General features: G+C 42.8%; 1 protein-coding gene across 6 annotated transcripts in view; it reads left to right on the top strand.

The window, feature by feature from the left end:
• DPP6 (dipeptidyl peptidase like 6) overlaps window positions 1-13131 on the top strand; it is a 550202-nt gene that overhangs the window by 293003 nt on the left and 244068 nt on the right. The window contains exon 1 of one of the 6 annotated variants that reach the window (XM_032687009.1): window positions 3573-4059. The exons of the other annotated variants lie outside the window; for them this stretch is intronic. Coding sequence (XP_032542900.1) covers window positions 4003-4059 — 57 coding nt within the window. The 5' untranslated portion in view covers window positions 3573-4002. Of the gene's footprint in view, window positions 1-3572; window positions 4060-13131 lie in introns of those variants that run through there. 6 annotated transcript variants of the gene reach the window in all.

Raw genomic sequence — 13131 nt, 5'->3', positions numbered from 1 at the left:
ACCATGTGTTGCTGTAATGCATCATCATAAGCAATGGTTACTGTACTTTAGCTCCTAAGAGTTCACAGGTCTTCATGGTGATGACATTTTAAGGTTTTAGTCCACCTTTTTTCCCAAAGCCATGGGGACATTAATTTCTATTTGCAATGTTCAAGGTTTTCAACAGTCTTTGAGCATGAGCAAGATTTGTGGTGACTGTGTGAACTCCAAGGAGAGTTTTGAGAATGATCCCAGACCACAAGCCTGTTCCTGCCAGTCTCAGGAGAATGAAGCACTTTGCTTTGAACAGGAAAGGCTCTAGGACATGTGTGACTAATTTGTTACAAGGTAATTAAAAATTATCTGTATTACAGCAGTACTGCATGATTTTGTTAAAACAAGCAGTCTGGGTGAAGATGAGTTGACAAGCTGGGAACATTTTCCTTTACCTGTCGCTGGTTCCTCTCCTGATGGGAAGGAAATGTCTGTCTGTCCTGCTTTGGTGCTGGAGGAGCTAATTGCTGTCATGTGTGGGGATGCCATTCACATGGTTGTAGCTGGAATTTTGTACATGCATCTTGGTAAACAAGGAGAGGTGTCTATGCTCATAGTGGTCTTCCTGAGCTGTCACAATGGTGGCATAGCGTGGACTACATGAATTAATGTAAGATTTTCATGATGGGGATGCAGCTTTTGTGGCAAGGAGTGAGCCTGGAGACAGACTTTTCATGTAGCACAGGCAGTGAGTGGAGACAAACCTGTTGTAATGACAGGTAGTAGGGGGTGAACAACCTGATGCATTTTTGAACCTGGTAGGGAGGAACAATCCTTGTGATCAGATGGGATGGATGAGAAAGACATACTCCCAGGGTCTTTGTCTGCCAGTGCCTCTTGCTATGCCCTGAATGGGACTGTCTGTATAAATCCTTCTGCCTGGGCAGCTGTTGGGTTTGGCAGATGCAGATTTATGTCCTTTGATAGGGATGTATTAATCTTTCATCAGTGATGACTCAGCCAAGCAATAAAATTGGTACCCTAACATAGCACGGAGGTCAGGATGGATGGCCTCAGCCCTGCTAATATGCAAGCAGATTATTCTCTGCCCGTGAGTAATGAGCATTTCTGAAAGGCATTTCTACTTCCTTCTCCAGTGTCTCTTCAGGAAGTGTTTGGCAACCTCAGAACTGCTTTGATTAAGGAAGGGTGGTGACAGAGAGCTGGAGGATGTCACTGTCCCCTGCTTTCACATCCTCCTGGCAGTGAGCAGCAACTCGTGGCCATCTGAGGGGATGAGACACCCCTCACAGGTCAGGAGTGACAGGGAGGTACTGCCAGGCAGAGAGATCAAGGCATTTCAGTAATACTGGGGTAGTGGTGCCAAGCATTGGGAGACACAGTCAGAACAGTCAGCATCCTAATGCACCCATGTAATGAGGCTCAGCCATATGCATTTGCATAGCTAACTGCTGGACTAATTAGCATAATTAACTTCTTATGTGTCCAACAGCAAGCTTAGTGCGAAAAAAGTCTACACTGTAAGGAAGAGTGGCCATTTCCAGAAACTGAGTGAAAACTGTGTCTTAGGTTGCTAATTGTGAAGGAATTGAATAGGTATGTAAATAGGTATAGATATGTTAATTTTTGATATCAATGCAATTAAGTTCAGGGATTGCCAGTGTAAGTACTGAGGGGTCAGGGACACAGTTAATGACCCATATTTTAAAAGGGATCTGTTTTGCAGAAATGTCCAGGTTGTACTCTAGGGGAGTAAAAAACAAAAAAACAAACTCCAAAGACAGTTTTGTTTCATTTGAATTCTTCTTGGAAAGAAAAGTAGCAGAAGTAAAGCAAGCCTTCATTACCACTCACAACAGGTAGAAAAGTAGACCAAGCCAATTGGAAAATTCAAACTGATCCACTTGTATAAGACCTTGAAAACAATTCTGTTCCGATGGCTGGGGAAAAAATGTGTGAGCAATAACCTCACTATAAACACATATAAAATATTGTGACTAAAACTATTGGGACTAAAGAGATGGAATTGCAATGTAAGCTAGGACTGTGTCTGAGTATAACCCAGGAAGAAATCAGCACTGTTAGATTTAAATGCAAATTACTGTTTCTTGTTAGAGAGGTGCTATTCGCCTTTTTTTTTTTTTTAAATGAGCTGTTGCCTGGATTGTGGCACCTGGGATGAGGCAAGGTTATCCAGTTTCCTATCAGTGCAATTCCATGTTGCAGATCTTTCCTCTCATGGTTTCTATGAACTGCTGTGACATGTAATGGTGAAAATACAGAAATGCTTAGGGGGTCCCAGTGGTGGCTAGTAGATATCTCTAGAAAAACTTGGCGTGCCATTGATGTGTCCCTGAACCAAGGATCAAAATTATCCCAGGTGTAAGGAGACCTTGCCTCTAATGGCATTAGTGAACGTGACCTTGTATAATAAATGCATGTTGTAAAATTAAGGATCAAAGGGGGCATAATCTCTTCCTTCTCAGATAAACACTCTGCTGTTTCTTTTCCTTAGCTGGTTATCTACAGACTCAGCAGAGATCCCAGTATCATGTGAGTGAGAAAACATTTAGCTTTACACAGAGCTACAGCACTCTGGCGAGATCTGGGCTCAATCCAGCCTAGTATTGATCCCACCTCAGTCCTGGGTGTGCTGGGTAGGAGGTGAGGATGGGAAAAGCAGCAACATGGCAGTTTCACGTCACCTGATGTTGAGGTGAGTGAGGACTTGCATCAGCCTCAAGCAAATTCTGAACAATCTCCATGCTGCTCCAAGTTTTGTCCAACCATGTGAGGTCCCCTTGAAGGTTACTGGAGAGTGGTACTTGCTTTGTGCCTGATGCTCAGGCACACCCCGTGTCACCCCGTGCTGACATCAAGGTGGGCAGCTGTGCTAGCAAGGCTACTTTGACAGTTCTGCCGTGTTGGAGAGATCTCCGTTGTGGCTGAGAATCTGCAGGGAGCGAGCTATGGCAGCGTGGATCGGAGCAGGGAACGTTATGGCAGCGTGGATCGGAGCAGGGAACGTGTGCCGGGGTGTCACCCTGCAACGTGACCTACATGGCAGCCACCGGCGCGCAGGAGGCAGCCACCACATCAGACATGCAAAGTGGCCCCCGTTGTGTCAGGGACATGGAGAGGGCCGGGGAAGTCTGAGGGCACGTGAACGTGCCACCCTTTGCCAGTGAGACGAGCGGCTCCCCGGGGAGCGTTGGTGATCTCCGCATCCCACCGGTGGGAACCAGCTCCCCCGGGAGCGCACGCTGCATCCTCCAAATCCGTGCTTGCAGCGGGGCAAAGGCTGCCCTTGACACAGCTCTGCTTCGCAGCCGGGGACTGCCAGGGCACTGAAACCTCCGCAAGTTGGGGAGAAGGCGAGAGCGCGTCTGCCAGAAGCTCCGCATCCGCGCGACTCCCGTCACCGGCATCCCGGGGAATGCGGGATTCAGCTCCTGAGCGGCGGGCGGCTGCGGCCCCTTTGCCCGGGTGCGGGAGGGGAGATGAGTGCCGAGCTGTGCACATCCCCAGCGAGCTGCACAGTGTGCGCCGAGGCAGCCGGTGCATGCGCAAGGCGCGGGCGGCCGCCGTGGAGGTGGGGAGCGAGGACCACATCGCTGCCTCCGGCTCCGAGCTGCCAGTTGCTGGTTGCCAAGCAGTTATCATTGTTTCTGTGACGATTGCAGAGGCTGTTGCTAATTGAAGAAGCCCCCACAGCATCCTTCTCTCTCTCTTTGCTCCTGCTTCTGCTTTTATTTTAGAGGCTCAAGGGGGAAGACAGCCAGACTAGTGATTTTTTTGCGTTGCATTTTTATTTATTTCTTTTTGTGGGGGTGGGAAATTTCTCAGCTGGTGATTAAGTGATGGACTAGTTACTCATCCGTATCCCTTTAGTCTTTGTGTGTGTGTGTGTGTGCGTGTATGTCTGAACACACAGACAAGCTTACACACACACACACACACACAGAGTAAAATCCTGTTTGCCACTGCAGTGGGCACAAATAGGTGAGCATGACTACAGCCAAGGAGCAAAATGCATCAGGGAAACAAGCCCAACAACAAGACCAGGTAACGCTTATTTTCCTCAATTTCGAACAAATACAGATTTGCTTTATATAGCTCTGTGTTTCTTTTATGATTATTATGATTTATTTTTTTTTAATCTTTTTGGTGTGCATTCCTAAAATTGTGTACTGAGTCACCAGTCAGTGGCAGGAGGAAAGTGCTGTGTAGCTGTGTTCAAGGTCTGCTTTCTCGGTGTGTGTGTGTGTAAGCTGAAATTGTGCTATTTTTAACAACCTGTACCTCTTGCTGAAGACTATAGAGATTTGTTCTGTAACTTGTTCCTTACATGCGTGCTGGGTGGGGGGGGAAAGGATGTTGGGATGGAGGCCCCTTCTTGCTGGAAAAAGGGGTGAGAGTATTTAAACCCTCCTCTGCAGATGGATATAAAATTGTAAAACTGAGGTTCAGCTTCTGACTTTGTCATGCACTTTAAGGGAATTTTTTTGTCTGACATTGCCTTGGAGGGACACTTCAGGGTACAGCGTGTGCTCAGGCTTTGCATGAACAAGCAGGGATGGAGGGGGGGCCAAAAAGCAGCTGTGAGTAGGTTTAACTCCCATTGGCTTTGGAGAAAATTGCCGTGCTTACACCATATCTAAACTTGATTAATTTATTTCTCATGGTAGTTGTTTCATGTGTTTCTGTACAGGTAGAAAGTTAAAGACTTCATTTTCTCTGTCAAACCTATATTATAGAGGATATTCCTGTCTGCCTGCACTTACCAGGACAGAATGAAGTCAGAACTTTCCCTGTCAAAAAAACCAGCGGGTGGCAGGAAAAAAAGGGGATGTATCCTCAGCCATAAAGGATAGGCATAGCTAGAAAGTGGTGGCATCAGGGAAAGCCTGGTTGCGATCTCTGAGCTCCAGCTGAGGCTGATGAAGGTTCCTGGGCTCTGGGCACACTGGCAGATCAGCATCTCCATTCTCCTCAGCACCAGCTTCTCCTCCCCGTGCTCGGGCCCGTGCCTGGGGGAGCCCAGACGCTCCAGTTCTTCAGTTTTCCTCGTCTCCTTAAGACATTGGAAGTTCACCACTTTAATCTTTGGTTAGGACAGCACGGGAGGATAATTTAAACAGATCTCTCTCAGGGCACAAATTAATTCTTAAAATAGTTCTTCCTGCCTTGATAGGCTAGAGCCTCACACGTTGTTTTTCTTTTTTTTCTTTTCTTTTTCTTTTTCTTTTTTTTTTTGTTTGTACTTTGGTTTAGGGAATTGAGGAAAGGGAAAGCATGGGAAGACAGTAGGCACCAGAAATAGCATCATATAATATGCATTTTCAGGGTGACATTTTACTAATGGCCAAAACAGGCTCAATGGTTCAGTGAAAACAAGAAGGAAACAACTTTGATACTCAGGGTAAAGAAACTTCGTCTAAGCGTGCATCTGTTGGGCTTCTTTGCTTCTCTGTCCAATGCTTTTGGAGTAGGTATTTTTGTCACTGTTTGCTACAGATTAAAATGAGTCTAGCTGTATTTTCTGGCAGGCAGGGGTGTATAAGTGCCTTTTCTGAACAAAGAGCTGTGGGGCTGTCCCCTCCTCCTTCTTAAAGCTGTGTAAAAGTGTTGGGTTTTGTAAGCCAAGAAGTGTGTGTTACCTTTTATAAAGGAGCGGTGGTTTTGTTCCAGGTGGTGTTATCTGCCCAGTGCCACTTTGCTGTTGGCATGCCATGTCTTTGCTACTTCGCTCTTCTCATATAAAATGCCCAGAATAAGTCTTTAGTATTATGCAGAATCTTAATTGAGTATATTCTATAACTGATTGAATTGCAATTATACCCATATGGCATGCTTAAATATTCTGAAAGTACATCCTCTCTCAGCTCTGCCCTAGTGTGAGCATGAAATAGAAATATCAAGCATATATAAATATCAATGATATTGATGAATATTAATGTTTGAGTCTGTGAACAACTTTGCTCACTCCCATAATTTCTTTTTTTGTTTTCACAATGCATTATTAGTAAAATGGCTTCACAGCAGGGGGTCAAATCCAATCTCTGTCCATTGATTTGAGTGTACTTTTATCTTCCAATACCAAAAGCAGATCTAAACCCTTATTTTATCTAAAACAGTTCATATCTGAAAAAAAGGCTCTATCCAAATTCTATTTCTGGCTAAAATTCTATTTCCAGGCTTATGCATTTCAAAAATTACTGAGATTTTTTTCTTGCTTAAAACTGATCAAGAAACTGAAAATTGTAGGTGGGAGAAAAATTGAAGGCAAAGTGCTGGTCTGGCTGTAGAGGACTGAGTCTTTTTCAGAAGCAGCTGCTGCTGTCGTAGGAGATTGTGTCCATCCCTGTTCTGTGTTCCTTGCTGTGACATTCCCGGAATCCAGAAGCAAGCAAGTGACACAGTTGGCTTAAGTCTTTGCTGTGTCCTACCATGTTAACCCAAAGAGAAGCTGGGCATGAAAAGACACTGCAGGAGCAGGGTGGGAAAAGTTTGGAGAAATCTGCAGAAGCTTTGCAGGCTTGAATTTAAAAATCTACTTTAGACTTGTGTCTATATGCAAATGAAGTCATGTTCTGTCTTGAGATTTACAAAAATGATAATAATTAGAAAATGATTGTGATGTGGAGATAAGCAACTGCCTTAGCTGGTGAAGCCAGACAATCCCTTTCTTCCTTAGGTAATTAAAAATGCTTCCATACAATTTATTTCTGATAAGCAATGCTGCTCACCTCCCTGCCAGCTAAACTATTTGGAATTCCAATCATTTATCACCTTGCTTATCTGTTCATGAGTCTGAACTTTAAGTCTTTTGGGCATCATGTACAGAAGACATTCTGTAAGTGATAATACTGTCTCGTGCTGTCAAGTTGTGATTGCTTGATCAAGTTGTAAGTTGGATGTGGTTGACTCTGTACGCTGGGGTGCTGCTGACACAGCTGTGGTTTCTTGTTCAGTGGTTGGAGCTGGATACCATGCAGTGTACAATGATTACAGCTGGCTTTCTGCTAGACCCAGTGCTCAGAAGTCCGTAGCAAAGCCTGTAGACACTAATAGACTTGGGATCCAGCTCAAGCGGACTAGAGAATCTTGTTCTCTGTCCTGGGGTTTGTTAGCTGCATGTGTGGATGCACCATTCAAACCACTTTTCTGTTAAAAAAGGAAAATAAAATAGCAACAACAGGTCAAGTACTGTGACAATGTACTTTAGCTATTTACACAGGCTGAAGATCTTTGTGTTTTAACATACGCCTGTAAATTTGTTATCTTAATTTAGCCCAGTTCTTGTTACTTTTAATGGCCTTTGGGAATGCAAATAGCTCTGCAGTCATATATAAAGATAAAGGGGCTGATTTTTTAGTGAGAGTGTGATAACAGCCATAATGCTAAAATGAGACTTTTAAGTGTTTTAAAAAGTGAGTCAGCATATCAAGGATAACGGGGATCACAGATTGTCAAAGAACACCTTTTATAAAACATATTTAAAGGGTTGATTGGTTAATTGAGTATTTGAACACTCAGAATAAAGGATTGTTCTCATTTCTTTTGCTGTATAGAGAAGAGCTGTCATGGGCTTACAGGGAGCAAGATGCTGCTCTGAAATGTGCTCATGTCCTAGACAAGGTTGTTAATGACTGTTTGCATGGAGCCCCATGTAAAAGACCAAAAATTAAGTGACGAGGCAAAACAGCTTGAGGGCTGCCTTACTGAAGTGGGCTCAGTGGAGTAGTGGAATCAGATCAATAGAACAGTTCTGCCTATTAGCTGTCATTAAGGTAATCAATTCTGAATTTTACAGAACAGATGGAATTGCAAATAATAGATGTGGTGTCTTCAAGTGGAGAGACAACACGTTTCACTTGGAAAACCTTGGCCAGACTCAGGAATAAAATGATGGAAAGATTAATATTTCATGCTCCTAATGTTCCCCTGCCACCCTGTACTTCACAGAAATAGCCTGTAGTATCTTGATGCATGAGTACCGTTGGAGAATCTAATATACTTTGCTGGAAAGTGCCTCTATTTGTGTAAATTTATCCAAACAAGAAAATCAGTGTGCACTTTAGCTGCATTTTACAGGCTTTTCCTCTATGGTGTTATAATTCAGGTAATTCTGAGATTCCTGTTTAGGGGTTGTCAATCCCTGTGTGCCTGCTGTCTTCTTTCAAGGTCATAAATATTCTCAGCCATTGTGAGTTTAGTCCTGTGCTATTACTTTATTCCCAGAGTAGATTAAACTGAAAAGTATGGGTGTGCTATTGGGAAGTAGTGTGGAGCCACCCTATGAGAGTCAGAGAGGTGGAGTTGAGGTCCCAAACACATATTTTGAATGGTGGTGGGGGGGGTGTATTCCAGAGTAGTTCCAAACTGGTGTGAATGTGCTTTAGTTGTTCAGTATCTTCTGACTTAGCTTCATGCAAAATGAAGCCAGTTTGTGCACTCTGAGGGTACTATAAAATGTGAGTTAGAGCATGGTAGATGGGTCAGACTGAGAGATCTGGTCAATCGTGCAGTTCTGAACTGAACAGAAGTACTAGATGTGAACCATATGTCTTTAGTAGGGATGAGGGGATGCAGCCAAATAAATGTAACTTCATGTGATCTATGTTCCTGTATCTGAAGATATATATTTGTTTTGTTGTTTTGTTGTTTGTTTTTGGTTTTTTGGTTTTTTCTTTTTTTCCTGGGAAGAGTGACTTAAAATCATTCCAGACCTGCTCTGCTCACCTGGTTGCTGTCCAGAAAGTCATTGTCCCTGGGTGTCTTGGTTGGCTCAACATGCTTTGCTTGAAACAATGCAACAATCCTGATTCTCTGTGACACTAAAGCCTCTTTATAGCACATGAGCAACACAAATTGTGTCCAAAGAGTATAGGATCATACTGTAAACAGGCAGTAGTGTACAGCAGGTTCAGGCACTTATCATAAGTTGTGAATTTTATCTCTTTAAATAAGGAAGGGACTTTGCCCTTTTATTTGTCAATACTATCCGTACTGTATGCTAGATCACAAAGAGCCACTGCTGAATCCTCTGTCTGTTTTAACAAGGCTTGAGGTTACCATTATAACTTAATGTTTGTAAGCAGATTGAGCTGTGAATTTTTACAAGACAGCCCTGATTCACAGTGCCATTAGCTGGCACAGTCAGACTCCCCACTGCAGCACCCCAGTGGCATAAAATCCACGCAGAGGAGTTGAAGAGCACCATGACACACCTCTGCTGTACCCAGATCTAACACTGGGCTGAAAGGAGCTTGGCCTGGAGCTGCTGAACAGGTGGGAGTGAGTCTCCCAGGAGATGAGCTAATTTAGCATGTTATCTCAGTGGCTTGTGACAGAGCTCCTACGTTCTTGGCTGGAGCTGAAAACTGTCATATCCCAAAGGTGAGTCCCTGCTTGTGAGAATCCCTCATTCTCGCTGCAGTATTCTGGCTCAGATTATCACAGCTGTGCAGAAACCAGGGGAAGTGTCCACTTTTGGAAGGTGTCTGGCAAAGAGAAGGGTAAAAGGAGAAACATGACTCTGACTTGCATAGAAACAATGGGTTTCTTTAGTTTTAATGGAACCATTTAGAATTCATTGTTAAAGTGCATAATTTTTTTAAAATAAAATAAAATTCTTCATATGAAACCTTTTTTTTCTTGATAACAACTCTTCAAATTACATATTTTATTGTAGACCCAACACAGGCTTTCTCCAGGAACTCATAGAGAACATTTATGTTTCATTCTGTTAATGGTATCTGATCTATTTCTCAGGAGATTAAATTTCCATAATAGCACTCCTAAGAACACTGTATTCAAGAACATGAAATTGCATCAAACTGGCAGTCTTTTCAAGCTGTTAATTTGATGTGAGGAATGCAGGCAGCAATGGGGAGGGAAGGGGAGACAGAGGTGGAAAGGAGCATGTTTGGCATAAAGCTGGAGTGTCAAAAAGAGGAGACTGTAGAAAATCCCTTTTGGTATTCAGTGCTGAAATGGAATTGCTTCTGGAAGCTTTTAAAGGTTCATATACTTGATAGGATGCTGCTTGAGATTGTGTGAATTTTACTCGCTGTCTCTACCTTGACCAAGTGGGATGTGGTCTGCCACTTGTCCTTGGTACAGTGTTGGTGGTTGCTGCTCCCTCCATTTCTGGCAGAGGTACCTTGTGTTGCAGTCTTTCTCACTAAAGCTTTCTTTTGCTGCTGCATAAAGACAGAATAATTTGTCTCTGAAGTTCACCAGTTATCTAGGGGTCATGAAAGTTTGAACATCGCGAGAAAAAAATCTTAGATTTTTAATTTTTTTTTTTAACTCTTAGAGAATTCAATGTTTCATTCCAGTTGTGGTCCATTAGCAGTGTTGTGCATTGCTACAGGCATTTAATGAACAATGGTTTTACCTGCTTTCAGTTCTTATGCTTTTAATGCTGCTTCTTTGTGATCTTTATTGTGCATCAAGTTGTGGTGAATCATGGTCACTTTGGGTGATGTCAGAGAAGGCAGCACTTATAAAATGATGTAGCGTGCAGTAATATCTGGTTTTTTATGTAGTTTATTCTCTGTGTTTTACATTCATATCTTTTGTCCTTTTTTTTTTCCTCTCATTCCTCTGTCCTGCCTTCTGTGATTCTTAAGTGGGATCTCAGTAAGTGAAATAGATTCAGAGAAAGGAGGGTGCAGCAGCAATGGAATGGGAAAGCTGTGTGCAGTCCTCCAAAAGGCTGCTGCAGATGTGAAGGACTAACTGCAGAAGTGAGAGAAGTGCATTCAGCAAGGTTGAAACATTTGTGAAATATAAATTTGGAGAGGGACCTGTATTGGAAATCAGTGAAAGTGATCCAGAATAGAAAGGCAAATTAATATTAATTTCTGATTTAATAACAAAGTTTGAGTGGGATTATTGAGTGGCTTTGCATTACAGTTCAATGAGTGGAGCACGGAACTTAGTGCTTCTTGTGTGCAGACTTCCACTGTGGCCTTGAGCAAGAGGGTTTGGTTCTCAGTGGCAGTCAGCAACTTCTCTTCTGCTGAGATGATCAATTGTTGTCTTAAGTTGGGAAAAAACCAAATATCTGGGAGTCTTCTGAGGATAAGTACATGAAATAGGGAGTTCTGAAATACTGTAGTAACTCAGGCTGCACAAGTACCTGAGATATCAGAGAGGTGCACTCATTCTGAAGGTTTAGATATGAATAAGAATTTCAGCAGAAAAATATCAAGATAAAGGTAAATCCCTTCAGGACTTGAGAGAGCTATAAGCAAACTTGCAAATGAGAAAGAGATAATGTATGGAATTTTGGGATTGTATCTGATTCTAAGATTTTGAGAACCTGAAGAAATTTTATGCTTGAAGGTAAGATAGAGATGCCTCTTTCAGCTCTCTGTTGCATAATGCAGGGACCTTTTCCAAGAAGAAGTAATTAATTTATTTTTTTTTTTTAGTAGAAATACTGCAGTGTAATTAGGAGCCGTAGAGGTGAAATGGAAAAGTAAATGGGGGGGATGATGAATCAAGGATATACATGGTAAGGGGTTAAACCAAAACCTTTCAGAAATGGAAGCCAGAAGCTGAAGTTTTGTACTGGGTAGTTTGATGGAGATCATCTTCCTAAAAGTCAGGATTAGGTGATAAGCTAAGGCTGAAGCCCAGAGTCTGGTACCTGTAGAGAGAAAGCCTTGAAAAAAGTTGTGGAAGTTGTGAAAAGAGCTCTTAAGTGTGATGGAAGTGGAGAGGCATAGCTGCTTCCCAAGACCACTGGTGAAAATCCTCCACAGATCAAGGAAATTGATGGTGCCCCGATTGCCTGTGCCCTTACTGCTGCTGGAATAAAGCTTTGTTTTGAGAGGCAACCTGTGGGCTGTCCATATGATGTGTGGTCACTGGCGAGCAATGTATGGCTATCACTCTTATCAGACAGTGTTTTGTGATAGAAACTGCAGGTGGAAAGTGCAGATAGACCATAATTTCTCGGAGTGGGATTTGTCCTACTCTGCTGAACAACATCTGGTCACAGAGGCATAACAGGGGCTGTGCTTTGGGATCTTGTCTTGTCAAATAGCCCTGCAGTGCCAGCACGGTGGCTGTGCCTCTGCGCTCAGTGGCCTTGGCAGGAGAGGCTGGTGAAAGGATGGGAGGCTCTCCCTGCTTCCCTGGTAAGTGAGGGGTGCTGTTGGAGGGCATTTCCCTGTCTCCAACAACCACCTTAAAAAGCTGAAATGCAGATGATCATGGGAAGAGAACAGGCTAGTTTTGTTAGAATTGGCATTACTGGGACGGAGAGAGTTAGTGATGGGATCCCAGTGAGTTACCAAGGGAGCAGGAGCATCTCTCTGCTGCTCCCTCAAAGTTGGTGTGTCCCTCCCAGCTCTTTGGTGGTCAAACACACTATCACCATCCCTGCGTGGGAAAGCCTTGTGCCCTCGTTGCAATCACTTTTACAGATGTGAATATCAAGTCTAAGCTGAGAGGAGAGCCAAGCTCTGAGTGTGTCCTCATGGTGAAGGAGGATGAGACAGAGTGAAGCAAATACTTATGAAGACTTAAGCTGAGCTTAGACATGAAAATGTCATGCAAAAACCCATTAGAAAGGGGAAGAGGATGAGTCTGAGCGAAATAGTAAAACCAAGCAAATCTGAAGGCTGAACTGTTGGGTTTTTGTTTTGGTTTGTTTTTTTTTTTAAGCCTTCAGATTATGTCCTTTGTTGGTCTGAAAAAAAATGGCTGTTGCTTTTATTGCTTATAAAAACGTAAGAGGGGTAAAATAAAAGTAAATTTTACATAAACATTCACAACACTTTGTCTAAAGTAGTTTTTGTTACTACTTAACTGCTGCTGAGCTTGAAATTGGAGAGATAATAAGCCTTCATCTGAAGCAATTAGTCCACAGTTTTTGACTCCATTACCTTCCTTATGTCTGTAGCTGAATAGTTACATGCAGATATTTAAGGCTTAGTTGTAGTATGATATTGTCAAAAGTGAAATCACAACTTAGGCATTAATTTATTGTTAATTTAGCTTGTCAGAGATACTGTAATAAACATATAATTGACTGGGGGTGAATATATATAGTAGCATATTATGTGGAATGCATTTTGGGTCATTAATTTAGCTTAATCACACACTGTGACCAAC

Source organism: Chiroxiphia lanceolata, chromosome 1 (genome assembly GCF_009829145.1).
Source record: "Chiroxiphia lanceolata isolate bChiLan1 chromosome 1, bChiLan1.pri, whole genome shotgun sequence".
In the NCBI taxonomy this organism is placed as follows: domain Eukaryota; kingdom Metazoa; phylum Chordata; class Aves; order Passeriformes; family Pipridae; genus Chiroxiphia; species Chiroxiphia lanceolata.
This window is presented reverse-complemented; position numbering and strand designations above follow the sequence as displayed.